Source organism: Pituophis catenifer, unplaced genomic scaffold (genome assembly GCF_029215685.1).
Source record: "Pituophis catenifer annectens isolate HBS135680 unplaced genomic scaffold, rPitCat1.0.hap2 SCAF_16, whole genome shotgun sequence".
Lineage (NCBI taxonomy): Eukaryota > Metazoa > Chordata > Lepidosauria > Squamata > Colubridae > Pituophis > Pituophis catenifer.
The window spans coordinates 13625329-13644905 of record NW_027256896.1 but is presented as its reverse complement, the minus strand read 5'-3'; the positions used below and the strand labels follow the sequence as shown (position 1 = coordinate 13644905).

The 19577-nt window shown below is 43.9% G+C and overlaps 1 protein-coding gene across 2 annotated transcripts in view; it reads right to left on the bottom strand.

Annotated features, from left to right (window-relative positions):
• The window catches only part of GSPT1 (G1 to S phase transition 1), a 34626-nt gene that overhangs the window by 7659 nt on the left and 7390 nt on the right, over nucleotides 1-19577 (bottom strand). The window contains exons 2-11 of one of the 2 annotated variants that reach the window (XM_070955385.1): nucleotides 15060-15104; nucleotides 14336-14377; nucleotides 12096-12323; nucleotides 10899-10932; nucleotides 9986-10063; nucleotides 7903-8083; nucleotides 6800-6954; nucleotides 5029-5169; nucleotides 3276-3369; nucleotides 2950-3030 (exon numbers count right to left, since the gene is read on the bottom strand). In XM_070955385.1, the coding sequence (XP_070811486.1) occupies nucleotides 2950-3030; nucleotides 3276-3369; nucleotides 5029-5169; nucleotides 6800-6954; nucleotides 7903-8083; nucleotides 9986-10063; nucleotides 10899-10932; nucleotides 12096-12323; nucleotides 14336-14377; nucleotides 15060-15104 (1079 nt within the window). The remainder of the gene's footprint in view (nucleotides 1-2949; nucleotides 3031-3275; nucleotides 3370-5028; nucleotides 5170-6799; nucleotides 6955-7902; nucleotides 8084-9985; nucleotides 10064-10898; nucleotides 10933-12095; nucleotides 12324-14335; nucleotides 14378-15059; nucleotides 15105-19577) is intronic. The other variant, XM_070955386.1, reaches the window with a different exon arrangement.

Genomic DNA, 19577 nt, shown 5'->3' with positions numbered 1-19577 from the left:
GTTGGATTGGCCTCCTGACACTCAGCTGTTTCAGGCTGCAGGGATTGCCATTGCCTATTGCCGTGCAGGCCTCCGCTGTTTGCTGCAAGGAGGCAAATTGCTGGGAAGCAGATTTTTTTTTCTTCTGCTAATCAGGCTGTGCTGAAAATGAAACTAAAGCAGGCTGTTTACTCTTTGCTGCAAGGAGGCAAATTGCTGGGAGGCAGAGGCAGATTTTTTTTTCTCGTTTTCCTCCCCGAAAAACGTAGGTGCGTCTTATAGTCCAGTGCGTCTTATACTCCAAAAAATACGGTATTTGATAACCATCACAGGCCTTAAGAACCAAGTCAGTTTTATTATTTTCCTCGTTGGCTTTCCATATCCTTACGGTAGTATTGAAGATTCCCACCAAATATGGGGGAAGATGGGGCTTCTGAACCCTTTTTTAAGATTTTGGAGTTTTTTTTCTCCAGTCAGAATGAAAATCATCTAATTTTCTATCAAAGTAAGATTGAGAAAATATGAATCTTCTCAATATGAATTACAGGTAGTCCACAAGCCCAAACATTCTGTTGTTAAGTGAAACATTTGTTAAGTGAGTTCCATTTTACGATCTTTTCTGCCACGGTTGTTAAGTGATTCATTGCAGTTACTAAGTTAGTGACATGGTTGTTAAGTGAATCTGGCTTCCTCGTTGCCTTTGCTTGTCAGGAGGTTGCAAAGGGGGATCATGTGATACCCCCCCCTCTCCGGGACGCTGCAACTGTCGTAAATATGAGTCAGTTGCCAAGAGTCTGAATTTTGATCACGTGAGCATGGGGTGCTGCAATGGTCGTAAGTGTGAAAAGCGGTCATAAGTCACTTCTTTCAGTGTGGTTGTAACTTCAAATGGTCACTAAACGAACTGTTGTAAATCGAGGACTCCCTATATATGAGAAAATATGGATTTTCTCAAATATGAGAAATGAGACTGAGACTGAGCTGGCGTCACGATGATCTTGAGCTCCAAGATTGCCGTCGATACCTTCGCTGCTGGACAGTCTGTTTTGGACCTCACCGTCCCATAGAGAAGATGATAGAGGAGGGCACTTTCTTTTTGCATTAAATAGCCCAAAATTAGGCAGGGTTCCTAGCTCTGAAAAGTTTGCCCATCTCCAGTGTATAATATACTGAAGAACAGATTGGCTTTGGTTTCCTGCCAATGATTCGGAGAGGCATGATATTTATGCAACTGTGTGTGAAATTCGAACCGCCTTTCAGGAAAATTTCCGGGAAGGGTAAAAGATGTCAGGGGAACATCTGCTGGAGGTTTTGATGACCCAAACTCTTGTCCTTGGTGAGCAAGCATTTTTAAGAGTGCAAAAGCAGATGGTGAAGGAAGTTAACCCTCACATATTTCTCAGTTAAAATTCAGCAAAGGGAAAGCACCTTCCGACCAGCGCAAGTCCTAACCCACATCAGAAATTCCCTTTTTTTCCAAACAATCTTTTTGGAAATATTCAAAGTAATCTGTCCTTTTTTTTTTAAAGACCCCATCTCTTATTTCGCTTCTGAGCTTTAAAAAGATTCGTGCCAAGTTCCTTCTGAATCCTACCTCTTTACGGTAATTTCTATTCAAATGTTGCTTTCTTCTGCACAGGTCTATGCATTTGGGAGTTGCTAATACTGTATCCCTATATTTATAGTTTCTTTGTGTGAAAGCTGCATCATGAAACCTTGAAAAGGCTGCACATACAAATATGCTGCATTCTAGCAACTTCCATTATTTTCTGCCTCATTCAAGCTTCTATTTCTAGAATATATCTGCCCACCTGCGAGTGGTTTGGCCAAGAACTGCTTTTCATCTCTACCTCCTGCTTGAGTGCAGAGATTCAAGGGTACTGCAGAATACAGGGCGGGCTCAAATCTTAAATGCCAACCACTGTGGGACATTTGAGGAGAAGGCAACAATCCAAATTAACAACCTCGTTGTTAAACAATTGCTGTGGGAAATGGGAGGCCCCAGAATGCAGTGCTGTAATAGGAGTATCTATTTACTTTCTTTTCTTAAACTGACGTGGCAGTCATATTCTTTTACAGGAAAGAGGAAGAAAAGAAACTTCGCATATCAGACTTTGAGCTAATAATGCAATCTGGTTTTCAGCTCACTTGATATTCCCTGAAAAATTTCATCCTCCGTCTTGCCAGCCGTGATTGGTACCTGCTGTTATAGAGCAGCAGTCCAAATTCAAAGAATCCCTTTAACTAAAACAGGAGTGTCCAACTGACTGAAGAATTCTGGGAGTTGAAGTCTTAAAGTTATCAAGGTTGGGCAGCCCTGTGTTCTGACTTAGGCTTCTCCAGCAGCACGAAGCCGAGTCCTCATCCCGATAAACCCCTTTTATTTAATTTACAGGGAATTCCTCTCCAGCAAAGTCTTTCCTCTCCCACAGTCTTTCAAGATAGTTCACAATTACTGACCTCTATCAGGCTTGGAGAGTGGCCAGGCTGATATGTAGTAATGAACAAATTGTCTCCTGCAAACTCCATTCCCCTTTCGCTCCTCTTTTATTCCCTCTGGGAGGGGCCATTTATCGTCCACCTTACTCCCAAGTCGACCCTTGTTCTTTAGCTGTTCCCTTCGTCTGGCAACTCTGCGCACGCGCACACTGGGAACAGGCTCCAGCTGTTCATCTGCCTCACTGATGTCTGACTCCGAAGGCAGCTGATAACTGGCATCCGGCCCTGGCCCCCCTCTCTGCCTCCGACGCAGATCCCTCATCAGAGCCTTCTCCAGACTCCAGGACCGGCCCATGTTCCTCCCCAACCTCCTCACTGTCCGAATCTGCTGCCAGATCCGCTAGTGGGCCCCAACACCCTGGTTCAATTGTGGGAGTTGACGTCCCCAAGTTTTAAAATTGCCAAGGCTGGACACTCCAGAAATAAACATTTGCTAGATTTGAAAGAGGCTTAAAGAGAAAATATGTATACCTTGTTTGGCATCATCACGAGCTGCTGTCCTTTGCAAATAGACCCTGATTCCAGCTTTCCCAACACCACCGTGCCCATATCCTTCAAGTGGGGGAAGGGAGAGAATGAGAAAACAACAACCAGGTTAAGAGAATATGGTCAAAACGGGGTCCGATTCCCTTATCAAGAGTTAACTTGGCTGTGCCATGTGACTGGCCCCCTAAAGCAACAGTTTTATATTTTCCAGGTTAAGTTGCATAACTGCCACTACTATGTCCGTGTTGGAAGCGTACCTTATATTGATCAACATAAACATAAATATACCTCATATTTATTTAGTTGCGTACCTTATATTTATCAACAATTGGCAGCCTGATTGGTCCATCAATTGATCGGTTGAAGTTTGGCAAGTTATCCAGATATGGAATAAATGGTAGGCCACTGGGGGAGGAAAAAAAAAAGAGGAATATAGGATCAAAACCTATGGAAAATTTTTGATTATGGACAAAATTTCCATCCATGATGCAACTAACATTTAAACACAGCAAGATTCTTTTGAGAGATAATCAAGTCAAGGTATAAGGTGGAGCTGCAGGAGTAAATTATGCCTTTTTACCAGCAACTGCAGAGAACATGAAGAACTCAATGAACAGAGCACTTTATCCTCAAATATCAAATATAATACCTCGATTCACTTTGGGAAAACTGAAACTTGCCGTTGCTTCATGCCCTAGTTGTCTGCTTGTGTTAGATATGCTCTTGTGGGCCTGTGTGATCTTGCACCATGGTGAAAGTGTCCTTCCTCAACTTGGCAGCTTCTGGTGTCTTGGGCCACAATCTCCATAATCCTCAGACAAAATGGTAATCACTTTGGGAGTCACTTTCACTAGGGAAGTATTCTTCAACTTGGTAACTTTAAGATATTTCCCTCTAGCTGGGGAATTCCCCCTGGCTGGGGAATTCTGGGAGTTGAAGTCCACACATCTTAAAATTAAAGATTCCCCTCGCACGTGTGCTAGTCGTTCCCGACTCTAGGGGGCGGTGCTCATCTCCGTTTCAAAGCCGAAGAGCCAGAGCTGTCCAAAGATGTCTCCATGGTCATGTGGCTGGCATGACTAAAGGCCAAAGGCGCACGGAATGCTGTTACCTTCCCACCAAAGGTGGTCCCTATATTTCTACTTGCATTTTTTTTGACATGCTTTTGAACTGCTAGGTTGGCAGAAGCTGGGACAAGTAACGGGAGCTCACCCTGTTACGCGGCACTAGGGATTTGAAACGCTGAACTGCTGACCTTTTGATCGACAAGCTCAGCCACTGAGCCACCACATCCCTCATCTTAAAGTTACCAAGGTTGAAAAACACTTCCTTAGGGCATCGGGGGTGCTTCCCCATACTAGCCTGATTTAGGCTGAATTTGGTTAACAGAATAAAACCTACAATGTTGTCTGCTTGTGTCAAGATATGCTCTGAACTGGAGGTAGCAGAATGTCTGGAAGACTGAAGCACAAAGTGAATTGGTTTCCTTTCCATATGCAATCTGTCAGCCTCAAAAAGAAAAAATAATAATCTGCTTTTGGCTTTGGAGATGAAAAGTAGCATTAATAGACTAATGAATAAGAGAATCACTTGTTTCTTTGCCATCCTACAAAGGCAGATCCTTAGAGGCCCCCAGTTTAGCCACCTGTTAGTGATGCCATTGTTAGCAATACAACCTGGGAGAAAAACAAATTATTTTCAGATCCCTGAACCTAGAGTGACTGTTTGACTGTTTCTGTTTACGTGAGTTTTGTTTCAAGACTTTTTGATTTGGTCATTGTGCTCAATGGTGGTCTAGAGGAGATGCTTGCCTCACAATCAGGAGGCTGTGAGTTCGATCCTAGGCAGTGGAAGATGTTTCTCTATCTGGGTGCAAAAAGTAAATATCTGCTGCAAACTTTGCGTAGGAGTCAGGAAGGGCATCCGACCAGTAAATGCTCAGCTCCATTCAGTCGCTCTTACTTCACCGCGTCTCACTCCAAAAGGAGTGATACAAGGAACTACAGGGTCGTAGGAAAAAAAAAATTGTGGCAACGCAGGGACCCCATTCAATGAGATACCTACATATACCAAGGACAGAAGTCAGATGGCTCCTTGAGATTCGCTCCAGTCAGTCCCGAGCAGGGCATGAAGTGAATGTCCTTTTTGGGATTGAACCCCACTTTCTTCAAGAATGGCACCAGTTTTTCTTTACATTCTTCATACCTGAAAGATCAACCGCAGGGGAGAAAAAAAAAATTAGATGTTGAGAGGAGCCATGAAGCCACATTGTCACAAGATGTTGGGTAGTGTTCTGACCTAGGCTTCCCCAAAAAGCACGAAGCAGAATGCTGGTCCCGACAAAACCCCTTTTATTAAACAAACAATGAATTCCTCTCATTCACATCCAGCAAAGTCTTTCAAGGGAGAATTTACAGTCACAGACCTTATCTGGCTTGGAGAGCTGCCAGGCCGATATCTTCAAAACGTGGCAAGGAGTCTCGGAGAGTCACGAACCAATTAGGCAAACTAATTGTCTCCTGCAAGCTCCCCTCCCCTTTCGCTCCTCTTTTATTCCCTCTGGGAGGGGCCATTAATTGTCCACCTGTGACCTTACTCCCAAGTCGACCCTTGTCCTTTAGCTATTCCCTTTGTCTGGCAACTCTGCGCATGCACACACTGGGAACAGGCTCCAGATGTTCCTCTGCCTCACTGATGTCTGACTCCAAAGGCAGCTGATAACTGTCAGACGGCCCTGGCCCCCTCTCTGCCTCCGACGCAGAGCCCTCATTAGAGCCTTCCCCAGACTCCAGGACTGGCCCATGTTCTTCCCCAACCTCCTCACTGTTCGAATCTGCTGCCAGATCCGCTGGCTATTGGCGGGCACACCAGATCAGAATTAGAGCATTTGGTGGTTCATGTTGCGAGTCTCACAATGACATCATCTACATCAGTGGTTTCCACCCTTTTCTTCAACACAGACCTCCTTTAATACCTAAGACTTAACTCAAGATTTAAATCGTAACATTTCTTCGTGGGTCCCCTGTGACATCGTGGCCTCCCAGTGGTCTGTGGGCCACAAGCTGAGAACCACTGATTATCATCATCATCATCACCATCGTACACGTCACATCTCAAAATATATTTGAGATGCAGGTAGTCCTCAACTTACAACTACAATTAGGACAAGAATTTCTGTGGCCGCAAATGGTGGTCATAGATGGTGCAACCGTTGTAAATACACATCAGTTGCCCAAGTGCCTGAATTATGATCAAGTTTGCTCAGGGATGCTGCGACGGTTGCAAGAGTGAGGATGGACTGGAAACCGTTATTCAGTGCTGTTGTAACTTTTGAGTGGTCACTAAACAAATGGTTGTAAGTCGAGGACTATCTGTACATCAGAGCTGAACTCAGAGGTTAAGTCAAATTTACCCTGACTACCCTGTTTCCCCGAAAATAAGATCCAACCGGAAAATAGCATGATTTTTCAGGATGCTCGTAATATAAACCCTACCCCCCAAAATCAGCCCGTTAAGATTGTCAGCCAGATGGGTGCATTTAGTACCGTATTTTCCCCAAAATAAGACCTAACCAGTAAATAAACGCTAATGCATCTTTTGGAGCAAACATTAATATGAGACACGGTCTTATTTTCGGTAAAACACGGTAGTTGAAAAGGTTTTTGAAACCAGCATATACTTTTATACATATTTGCCTTCATTAGGGTAGTTACACTGGATCTTTGGACCTTATTCATCAAAGCTGTATGAGCCCAGATCCATTTTCTACAAGTGCCAGCCAAATGCTACTCTTTAACATCTAATTTCGGCACAAAACTAAACACAAAAAACTTGCCTTTCGTTGCTCCAGTTCACAGTTGGGTCATCCATTTTGTTAATGAGAACTATTAAGTGTTTTACACCCGCTGTTTTTGCTAGCATGGCGTGCTCCCTTGTTTGCCCACCTTTCTCGAAACCTGTTTCAAATTCTCCTTTTCTCGCAGAGATTACCTGATTGAAAAGAAGAAGTCCAGTTAACAAGATTTGGAGGGTTTGGCTACAATGCAATCTGGTTTGCCTCCGGGAAGGAGGAGGATTACAAGGCAGGTCTCAAACTAAAAGGCTTTGCTTTAATGTTTTATGCTGAGAATCCCCACAAGCCCATAGGTGCCGGTCTGAGCAGTTTTTGTCACTGCTCCCAGTTTCACAATATCAATCTCCTTAACAGATACACGGTGAAGTAAAAAGTGTCCATTCAAACACATCTTTTACAGCATGCTGTGGCACGACGATTAAATAGCCGTTTTTATAATTTTATTTCTGGAGTTAACAGGAAAAATAAACAACAATGGACTAAAGCACTGTTATTAACATCTGCTGCTTGCAATTACTGCAAGTTCAAATCTCACCAGGCTCAAGGTTGACTCAGCCTTCCATCCTTTCAAAGGTAGGTAAAATGAGGACCCAGATTGTGGGGGCAATAAGCTGACTTTGTATAAATATACAAAAGTATGAAGGCTATTGCTTAACGCATTGTAAGCCATCCTGAGTCTCCAGAGAAGGGCAGCATATAAATTAAAGCAAAAAACAAAAACAAAAACAAAAAACAACACAATCACAATAGACTACCCCCCCCCCCCCCCCCCCATGAACTGAAAAACATACAGGGCAAAACTCTGCATCACCCATCAAGATTTTCACTTGTTGGTAACTTGAGACCATACCGAAAAACACTGCTTCGTTTTCTTATTTCTACAGTATAAGGACTTTTCAAAGATTGATAAGAGAATCTAACATGTACACATTTCTATTATATGCTTTTAATCTGCCTTAGTGTTAATTTTTCAGAGAGCGCTTACCACCTACTGGGCGGTTTTAAAATAAAGAACGTAATTTATACAAAGAAATGCAGATGAATTAAAGTTTTCCAATCGATCCGTACACAACAAAGGCTCTTACCAATACAGCTAAATCAGCTTGAGAAGCACCGCCTATCATATTTGGAACAAAGCTCTTATGCCCTGGGGCATCTAAAATTGTGAAATGTTTCTTTTCTGTTTCAAAATAGGCACGGCCTACTTCCACTGTTTTCCCCTTGTCCCGTTCTTCTTGGTTTGTGTCTAAGGCCCAAGAGAGATACCTATTAAAAAAAAAAAAAAATAAGAAGGGAAATAGCTGTTATAAAACTGATTGTTCTCGGGTAAATTTATGATAGATGCTACTCTAAAACTTCTCTGAACATTCTCAGCCTTTCCAATAACTAAGTTAAATGCTTCTACACCAGGGGTATCCAACCTTGGCAACTTTTTAAAGACCTGGGGACTTCAATTCCCAGAATTCACCAGCCACCCAAGCTGGCTAGGGGAATTCTGAGAGTTGAAGTCCACAAGTCTTAAAGTTGCCAAAGTTAGACACTTATTCTATGCAGTTGTGGATTTTGTTTTGGGCTGTCCAACTTTGGCAACTTTTTAGGGGTGTCCAACCTTGGCAACTTTTTAAAGTTGGGGGACTTCAATTCCCAGAAAGTTGGGGGACTTCAATTCCCAGAATTCCCCAGCCAGCTTGCCCACAGGTCCACAAGTCTTAGTTGCCAAAGTTGGACACTTGTTCTATGCAGTTATGGATTTTGTTTTGGGCTCCGACATGCGACTCAGGGAATGGGATGCAGGGGATTATCTGCAGGCAGGAGGGTGAAACAAGTCAAGATGGTGGCCACAAACATGTGATCGAAGCCGCACCCCCTTTGTATACATCTGTTATGAATGGCGAATACATAGATGTATTTTTGCAGTTGGTGGGTTGCCACTAAGCCCTTCTAGGTTGCTGTTATCCATTTCTCAGTCCAGTCTACAAGTTTGAAGTTTCTTCATGCTCTCTTCTCTCAAGGGATAACCAGATCCAAGGTGCTGCTAATCCTTTCCTAGGGAAAAATCTACTCTGTGTGGCTTATTCTCTCAAGAGAACTTAGTTTCTATGGACTTGTAAGACTCTGGTTATTCTTTATTGGGTGTCTGCCAACTCACTGTCTCCTCCCGGTGGCAAAGAGACTTTTTTAGCTCCTAAGAACTTAGCAGAAGAGCTAATTTTCTTCCTCTTCCTAGTGGATGGACCCAGACGATTATAAATCAAATTTATAATTAACTGAGCAAGAACCTAAATTGAAAATCATTTGTAATGACATTATACCAACACAGGGGGATTCCTCGAGCAGATAGGGGTGTGTGTTTTGGATTACAGTTTTTAATTAGTATTACATCCATTCCTTGGGCAGACAATGCTCTAAGTCAGAAATGTAATTCAGTGATTCTCAACCTTAAGAGTCGTGGACTTCAACTCCCATAATTCCCCAGAGAGTATGCTGAGCACCTATGCAGCCCATTCATTTCTGCTCCCCCTTTTCCAGCTAGCTCCATAACTAAACAACCTAGAACAATGATGGCTAACCTTTTTCTCGTTGTGTGCTGAAAGCGCACGTGCGTGCCGGCACCCATAATGCAACATGCCCCCCCGGGCATGTGTGCGTGACCCCCCGTGCATGCAAGCGTGACCCCTGCTCCCCCGTGCATGCAGGTGAGACCCCCACTCTCCCTGTGCATGCAAGCGTGAAACCCCCCCCCCCCATTTTTGGCCTAGCAGTCCTTCCTGCAGCCTGCTGGGCCCAAAAACAGGCTGTGGGAGGGGGCGCTACGCCCTCTCGTGCATGCGACCCCTGCCCCCATATGTATGCACACGCGTCTCCCACATGTGCTCTGCCCCCACGCATGTGCGGTGCAGCTGAGCTGGGTGAAGGCTTGTGTGCCTGCAGAGAGGGCACCATAGGTTCGTCATCATGGACCTAGAAGTTGCATTTAGCCTGTTGCATCTGTTTTCCAGAAGCCCTAATTTTTATCTTGATGTACAATTTCTCTTGTCTTCTGAAGTGAGGAAGCTAGGTTCCGGTTCAAAGACTCAGAGATTCAGAAAGCTAGGTCAAGCACATCTGGAGGACATGAGGTTATCATCGTTTAAAGTGGATTAAAATTTTAAAACATAGGCTACGTACCAGGTTTCTCTGTTTTTTTCTTTAGCTTCTCTTTCGTATTTTTCGAGCGTTCTTTTATCAACCATGCCTGTCAAATACCTGCAAAGAATTCGGTGCGTGAGATATGAAGAAGAAACACGTGTGGAAAGCAGTTTCAGTAGAGTTGAAGTTTTGTTTTGTTTTGTTTTGTTTTTAAAAGTACAGGTTTCCTTGACTTACGACCAGTCACTTAGTGAGCGTCTGAGGTTATGATGGACCCCGACCCAAAAGGCCCTTATAACCCAGTTCCCACAATCCAATGGCCTGCTCTGAAGTCACACGACCAAATTTTGAGCATTTAGCAACCGGCCTGCATGTTGTACCATATGCAATGCCCCAGGGTCATGTAACCACAGTTTAAAACAGGTTTGTTTTACGACTGCAGCATTTGCTATATGATCACGGTGTTCACTTAACGGCCACCATGAAAAGGTTGTAAAATCAGATTGGTCAGATGGGTGACCCACTTTTCAACCGTCACAACTTATGACCTTAATGGGCAGGCTCCATTATGCTTGTCTGTAAGTCGAAGACTAGGGAATGAAATGGCCCGAGTTGAAACTGAACCCCATTTGGCCAGTCGATAGTTTCAAGAATACGCAGCTGCATTTAAAGTTAAGGGTTGTTGTTTTTTTCAAAAAAATTCCCTCAGAACAAATTGGGAAGATCAAGAGGTGGCACATTACAAAAGTGGAGAGAACAGCAGTAATGGCTAACTATTTTTTTTAACAAGCTCTCAGAAAAATTGAAAATTATTTTGTAATAAAAGTGCTTCAGATGATCAGCTGCCGTATTCTTTGATTATAATTATACCTTTTGATTCAGACTAAAAGGTCAATTTAAGGAAGCTTAAGATGACTGAATGGAGTATGTATTTGGGAGGGAAATTACTTACATAATTTGCCCTCCAATTGTTGATTTTCCGGCATCTAAAAAAAAGAAAGACAGACAAAAGATGTTTAAAATTAGTTCTTCATGAGCAGCTAAGCTAAATTTTTTTGTAAAGGACTTAATTTTTCCATCAGCATTTGTTTTTGTCCTATATAATCATAGAGGGCTAATAATTTAGGATGGATTTTTTTCTCTCTGAAGAAACATCTTGTTCGGATTAGTACCGATTGTACTACAATTGGTATGTAAGCCATTTTCTATCTATCAATGCGGTCTGCCCATTTATGTCAACTCTAGCAGTTAAAAACAAGTTGATGCCACATAATCAATCAATCAATCAATCAATCAATCAAACCAGTTTGTTTGACTTTTTCTTTAAAATTTAAACTATGAAAAGCAAAACATACTCTATTCAATTACAGGCATGCCACCTCTGGCTCAACAGATGTTCCTGACCTAGAACTCCCTGCACCCTCAGCCAGCAAGAGGGATGCTGGGAAATTGCATTTCAACATCTGAAAGTTGCATAGGTAGTCAACTCCTTTAATACATCTAGAGATTAGGACCAAACGTTAGGTTGCAGCTCAAAGATTTATTGCTTAAGCCAGGGGTGTCAAATTCGATTTCATTGAGGGTCGCATGTGTTTGACCTTGGGGGGGGGTGGGCATGGCCAGGTTGACGTCACTCGTGTCAGGAGTGCCTATGGTGGTCCAAGCCCTCTGGCAACAAAAACCGAGCTCCGTTTTCGCTGGCAGAGGGCTGCAGGAGGCCATCGTGGCTTAAGATGGAGCTCGGGAGGGCCGAACTCCGTTTTCGTTGGCAGAGGCTCCACGGGCTGGTCCTTCACTGTTTCCAAGGCGGCCCTGCGGGCCAGATCTAAGCACCCCGCAGCCAAATATGGCCTGTGGGCCTTGAGTTTGACACCCCTGGCTTAAGCCCATACACAAGAATCTAGAAAACTAAAGTTCAGTACTAAATTGGTGCCACAGAAGGCTCAAGAGAATTCAAAAGGGGTTGGACTTGGGCTGTTTGTGGCATTGTAACTACTCTAAACTGATGACATGCTTAACTCCGCCCTCCCCGTTCTGCTTGCTTTTCTCCTATAGATGATTAGGGAGCCAAGTCCATGGAGGACCAGAAGGTAACAATGCCTGAATATTGGCTTCAAAGTCATCTCTGGAGCTTTCTGGAGCAACTTACCTACGTGTCCAATGAACACCACATTCACGTGTTCCTTCTTGGGAGCACCAGGGGGAGCCACCATGGATTTGGGTTTTGGCATCTCCTCCTCTTCCTCCATCATTTCCTGGGTGCTCTCTTCAATGGGCCCTGCGTCACCGGAAGGGCCACTTGCTAATTCGGGTTCAATGATTTCTTCTTTGTGGTCCCACGATTCCTCAGGGGACATTTCCGTTTCTCCATTTTCTACTAGGATAGAATAAACAGTTACTTGAAGGAGAGAAGGGCTTTTCAGTGGCTTTCCTGGGAAGGGGTGGGGAGGAGAGGAGAAGGCTTAGCAAGACTACAGAGCGGTTGCCTGTTTTTTAAGTTCCAGTTTTTATTTATTTTCCTCTGTCCCAGAGTTTTGGGATACACATTTTAAAACTTCCATTTTTACAGCAACCACTTGGAGGTTGATTGTAAGTAAATAATGTAAAGCAAGCTACTATTCATAAGATTTGGCTATTTTAACACAGAAGCCCTTTTCTCAACTATAGCGGTAGGAGTGCTGAAAACAACCTCCAGACCATAAAGTTTTAGTAGAGTAAACAGTGTGCTGGAATTCACTAATGGAACTGTTTGTGAGAGCTACTGAATGCTAGTCATCTTTTCTTATTCTTTCTCTGCTTATTTTCCTATGAAAACCTAAAATACAGGTTGCATCAATTTGGGGATTAAAATCAAGCTACTGCCACAATCTTTCTTCTTTTTCTCTCTCCAAGTTTTTTATATTTTTTTAAATTTTTTTATAAAAATGTCAAATCAATGTGTGAACAGTGTGGCATGTGGGCACCATACATTCCAATACAAATGAAATTGATCAGATTAAACATAATTACATTCAATCAACTTATGTATTTCTAATAACAATACACATCTATGTTAGGTTGCAGTCTATCATTGTTCAATTATTCCACATTTTCTCCTTCTTTACTTTCATTTTATAAAATAAAAATGTATCCATTAATATTCCCCTTATTTCTATCACTTATTCTAGCTTTTAATCATCACCCTTTATTACAAAATGTTTTCTTTCTTTCCTGTCTAACTTCTAATCATGTCACTTGCCTAAAGAAAAAAAAAAAAGAATAGAGAGGGAGAGGGGTAGAAGTAACTCAATACAGCAACAACAACAAAAAAGGGAATCATCCATCCATCATCTCTTGCCCGCTTCAATACTGTAATTGCTATGCTATGCTTTTTTTTTTTGACTTGCCTCCTAAATTCCTCTCCTAAATCTCCGTCTATGTCTATTTTTTGGATGTCCAATCTAAGTATCTTTCTTAATGGGATAGTTGACAGCTTCCATAATGCTTAGCTAGAAGAATACCAGGCTGGAAAAGGCTGACAAAGGGAGGGTTATTTGTCCTTCCATGATTTGAAACAGCTTTATTAAACAAATATAAATGCAGTCCTGGATCTCACTTAAAGGTCAGGAAAGTGACTCTACTTGGGGATATCCTGATCTCAGCACTGCTTTCTCCACATGGCTCCTGAAATTACCGATAATCTTCTCTGACTTTGGCACGGACATGCCCATAAATACTCACCCCCCGAAGCACGGCTTCTCTGGAATGGGAAAACCGGCTGTGGTTGGTACTGCTAAAGTGAACCTTTGCAGATCTACTGCAAAACATCTGGGACCCACCACTAATCAGGAAGCAACACACCATTCGAGGAGAAACTGCAAATGTACAGGTAGTCCTCGACTTACGACCACAACTGAGCCCCAAAGTTCTGTTGCTAAGTGGGACGCTTGTTAATTGCCCCATTTTAGGACCTTCCTTGCCACAATTGTTAAGTGAATCACTGCAGTTGTTAAGTTAGTAACACAGTTGTTAAATGAATCCGGCTTCCCCATGGACTTTGCTTGTCAAAAGGTCGCAAAAGGGATCACGCAACCTCGGGTCACGGCAACTGTCATATATGTGAGTCAGTTGCCAAGCGTCTTGAGTTTTGATCAAGTGGGACGCTGCCACGGTCGTAAGGGTGAAAAACGCTCGTTTTTTCAGGGCCGTTGTAACTTCAAATGGTCACTGAATGAATGAATGGTTGTAACTTGAGGACGACCTGTAACCATCTCTTGAGTACCCGAGCTTTCTAAATTGGCCAAGCGGTTCCACAAACCAGAGAGGATCATAATAAAGAGACCAGTTAGGAAGAGCTTCAAGGTTGCAAGGGGAAGGGCCCAGTTCAAGCTATGCTATGTGGTTTCTTACCAACGGCTTCCGAGATTTCCATACCAATGGCAACGTTTGACCCTGGAAGAATAGGAAGAAGCAGGTTAAAGGGGTTGCATCAGCTCAAGTCTTCCCAGTTCATATTCTTTTTGAGCACTGGACTTAAATCGTTTTTTGCTCATTGCGCAGTCAGCCAGATGCTCAGATTGGATTTGGCATTTCTGTCCACCTCTCGAGTCCTTTTTCCAAGGGCCTGGGACGGACAAACGTGGAGGCTTGATGCTGTTGCAGTTACGCTCGCAGGATGTAAGCTGTGTGAAGCACAGCTGCCTTTTGCAATTGACTGATTGTCAACGCCAAGTGGTGCTGCAATGGTTTTGGGATTGCACCCAAGGCTCCTATTACTATTGGTGATGTTATTTATTAAATGTATATGCTGCCCATCTCACTGTCAAGCAACTTTGGGTGGCTTACAACATGACACACGCAACAATATAAAACATTACATAAACAAAAACGAGCCGAGATAGGAACCAGTACACAACGGGGTGGAGTGGGGAAGGGTCAGAGCCAGGTTTTTGTGGCCCTTTTATAAGGCCAATAGGATGGGGGCAGGTCTCACCTAGAGGGCCATGATGTTCCAGATTGCTTCTAATTGTGTAAAGGCTCCACAAATTTGTTTCCTAACCCCAATGGCTAAGCTTTACATTTGTCAGACACGCAAAAAAAAAAAAAGAAAAAAGAAAAAAAGGAAACGTACTACCTTCACAAGACGGCAGGTCTTCTTGTGATGATTCTGCCGACGCCCCTTCAAAAAGAAAAATAAATAGTTGGTATAACTCCAGGGAAAATTGAAGAACAAAACTAGCCACTCTTCAGAAGGAAAAACGAAGCTGGTGTGCTCTTCTCCTATTCTTTGAATATTCAGGACTCTGAACTCAGAGGCCAATTCAATCCTTACAAAGCATTTTTTTTTAAAAAAAAAAACGTTATGCAGCCCATCTCACCTATAAGGTAAAGGTTCCCCTCACACATATGTGCTAGTGGTTCCCAACTCTAGGGGTGGTGCTCATCTCCGTTTCAAAGCCGAAGAGCCAGCGCTCCGTGGTCCTGTGGCCAGCATGACTCAACGCCAAAGGCGCACGGAACGCTGTTACCTTCTCACCAAAGGTGGTCCCTAGTTTTCTACTTGCATTTTTTACGTGCTTTCAAATTGCTAGGTTAGCAGAAGCTGGGACAAGTCACGGGAGCTCACCTTGTTATGCGGCACTAGGGATTCAAAATGCTTAACTGCCGACCTTTCGATCGACAAGCTCAGCGTCTTAGCCACTGAGCCACCGCGTCCCTAGGGGGGACACTATAAGCCACCTATAAAGGCGGTTTACAAGCTATAAAACAGGTAAGAAAACAAAACACCGAAACATTGGTACTACTCAGATTAAGCTTTTGAAAACTATACTTAAACCAGAACTAAGGGATGGATGGGGATGTCTTCTTACCCCGTCATTAACATAAAACCAGGCAATCTTACGGCGTAGCAGGAGGAGTAAACCAGACCATAACGTGGAGCCTGCTTCTCTAGATGTTGCTGAATTATACCTTCCAGCGGGCCTCGTAATTGGCTATGTTGGTTAGGGCTGCAGGGGTGTTGCCGCTAAGTAACGCCTAAAAGGCCATCGGTTCCCCAACTTGGTTCAAGGCATGAAATTGCACACACCCAAGCTCTTCCTTGTGCGTGTCTTTGAGCGGAGGGCGGGGGCACACACTTCACTACTGCTCACTAAAGTATAAATTTTCACGGTCTGCCGTTTTCCCTGCGGCCAATTTGTCTGCAAGCGTGGCAGGCAAAAACCTACCCAACTGGCCTACGTTGGCGTGTGGACCAGGCTCAAGGCCCTATTCCTAGCAATTCTGTTCAAAGCATCAGTGAAACAGGAGGACAGGGTTGGAAGCAGGGATGAAATCTAAAATTTGTTACTACCGGTTCTGTGGGCGTGGCTTGGTGGTGGTGGGGTAATGTGACTGGGTGGGCGTGGCCAATTTTTTTTTAACTTTTACTTTTACAACCATTTTTTCTACAACTTCTTCGGTGAAGAGGTTGTAAAAAAATGCTTTCAAAAGGCTCTGACGATCCCAGCTGAGTTGCCTGATCGGCAGAGGCTTTTTAAAAAAGCCTTTGACGATCAGGCAACTCAGCCGGGATCGTCAGAGGTATTTAAAAGAAAAAAAAGCCTCTGATGATCGTGTGGCTCAGCTGGGCATGGGGGGGGGGGGAGAGGGATTTTTGCTAGCGGTTCTCCGAACCACCCGCCTCCATCGCTACCGGATCGGGTGATCCGGTCTGAACCGGGAGCATTTCACCCCTGATTGGAAGGGACCTTGGATGCTAACCGTCCCCAGCCTTCTTGACGCTAGGGACCAGTTCCACGGAATTAACTCTTGATAACTACCAAGGCAGGAGAATTGTGACTTCATATTCTTTTGGAAGAGCGGAATAAAAGTTACGTCAACTCTGATGAAAGGCAAGAAGCGTGTGACATGTTAGAAGCTGCCGTGCTGTAAGTAATTCTGTAAGCAGTTCTGTTTGTGACTATTGCACAACCGGACTGCAATAAATACTTAAATCTTTCCATTCTCTTTGCAGAGGAAATTTTTTTTTCTTTTTTGTACAAACACTGGACAATGTCCTACCAAGCTTGTAAAAAAAAAGCATTTGCTTGCTCCATGTAAGATCAGCAAACAGACAAGAAAGCTTGAGTTTGAACTGAAGCTCTTCCTCCAGTTTCAGACCATCCGAGGATAAAATTTCCTACTTGCTTTCAGAATTTAATTAATGGACACTTATGTTCTTTATCAGTGATGGTGAATCTTTTCAGCACCGAGTGCCGAAAAGGAAGCAGGCAGGTGTGGCACCAAGTGTCGAAAAGGGAGCACTTTATGCGCACATGCTCATCTGGACCGAGACCAGGAATAGGAGTTACCCAGGGGCATGCATGCGCCGGAGAATGTACTTGCCGTTTCTTCAGGTTACTGCCACACATGCACACGTGCCGGTCAACTGGCCAGCGCACATGCTCACACCAGAAAATGGAAGACCAATTCTTTTGTTTCCAGCATTGACGCAAGCACAAAGACCAGCTGATTGGCGCGCATGCATGCATGACAGAAACCTGGAAGAGGAACGGGTGATGCCGCACACGCCAGGCGACATGACTCTGCGTGCCACTTCGGGCACACATGCCATAGGTTTGCCATCACAGTTGTAAATAAATACATGCAACTATGGTGGGCTAAGACTCGGGGAGATCCAGATTCAAAACACCAAGATGATGCTCAATGGGTCACACACCATGTCGCAGCCAAATCCATCTCACAAGCTTGTGAGGATAACACAAAGTGACCAAAGCACATTACCCTCAGTATTTATATCGATGCAACAGATGATAAGAACAACAATAGATGAAAACCAACAACAGTTCTAGCATGAAAATATAAGCCCCAACTGAGGAATACTTGTCAGAAGATCAGTGAGATTAAACACGGAACATGGAAATTTAGATCAGACTGCTGAGCGATATTGTTTCAGACATTAATTTGAAGCAGGGACTGGTACCGTGATGGCGAACCTGTGGCACACAGAGCCATATCTGTGGGCACGTGAGCGGTGCCCTAGGTCAGCTCCAGCATGCATGCGCGTGCTGGCCAGCTGATTTTTGGGCCTTCCAGGCCCACCAGAAGTCGGGAAATTTCCGATCTCTGGAGGGCCTCCGGGAGGAGTAGGGAAGGCTATTTTTGCCCTCCCCAGGCTCCAAGAAAGCCTCTGGAGCCTGGGGAGGGTGAAAAACAGGCCTACCTTTTTGCTGTCGTGTGCCAAAAACGGGGGAAGCACGTGTGTGTGTGTGTGTGTGTGTGTGTGTGTGTGTCGGGTGCACATGCACAGGGGGGGCAGGGTGTGTGAGCATACACACACGCGACTCCCCACCCCCGCACTCCCCCTGCTTTTGGCACACGACAGCAAAAAGGTTAACCATCACTGGAGTAGTACATCACTTAGGTGGTGTTGTTTTTAAAGTTGTGGAACATGTTACTACAACTCAAGTGAGAATCTGATGGTCCAGAGAGGGTCATAAGATGTTCAAATGCAAATGGAAATTTTTTTTTTTTTTTTGCTTTTCCTGGAGAAGGAAAGACCTCATTATTTGGATCAGGCAATTCTGATTTTTTTTTTTTAAAGCAGGTTATTCCTTCTCAGCCCTAAGAAAAAGCCTTCTTAAAAATGTGGCCAACAAAACAGCCGGAATTTATCTATGTAATTGCCAGGAATTAAGACTGACTGGAAGGCAAAAGGAAAAACACACAAATTCCAAACCCTTTCGAACAGGTGGTTTTGAAAAAAAAAAAAAAAAAAAAGCCTGGGTTGAAATAGTTTTCTAAAGTCAAGATTCTCAAACATGCCAGTGGTTAAGGCACCGGGCTAGAAAGCAGGAGACTGTGGGTTCAAGTTCCGCCTTAGCCATGACAGCCGGCTGGATGACTTGGGGGGAAAATAGGAGGAGGAAGGTGCTATTGTAAACTTTGAATGGCCACTGAATGAATGCTTGTAAGTCGAGGACCATCCGTAGTTGCTATCCTCAGAGACATTATGTAACCCGTATGTAACTAACCTCCACTTACATAGTATAGGCAGTTTTCAATATGGCATATGTGTAACTTTCGGCTAGCAATTGGCTGGGGCTACATAGGGACGTGGTGGCTCAGTGGCTAAGACGCTGAACTTGTCAATCGAAAGGTCGTCAGTTCAGCGGTTCGAATCCCTAGTGCTGCAAAACGGGCTGAGCTCCTGTGACTTGTCCCAGCTTCTGCCAACCTAGCAGTTTGAAAGCAGGTAAAAAATGCAAGTAAAAAAAAATAGGGACTCCCTTTGGTGGGAAGGGAACAGCGTTCCGTCCGCCTTTGGCATTGAGTCATGCCGGCCACATGACCACGGAGACGTCTTCAGACAGCGCTGGCTCTTCAGCTTTAAACGGAGATGAGCATCGCCCCCTAGAGTCGGGAACGACTACCACATATGTGCGAGGGGAACCTTTACGTTTACCTTTACATAGAGAGATTCTCTCCTAATTTTAGGAATCATACTCTGAAAAAGTTACTTTATTCTTTATTCTCCTATTTATGCCTTTTTCTTGGAATGCAGAAACCAGTTAGAGCTGATTACCCTGGTCTACGTTATCAATTATGACTGCCATTCTGCAGAGACTGAAGCAAGCGGCACCAAAAAAAA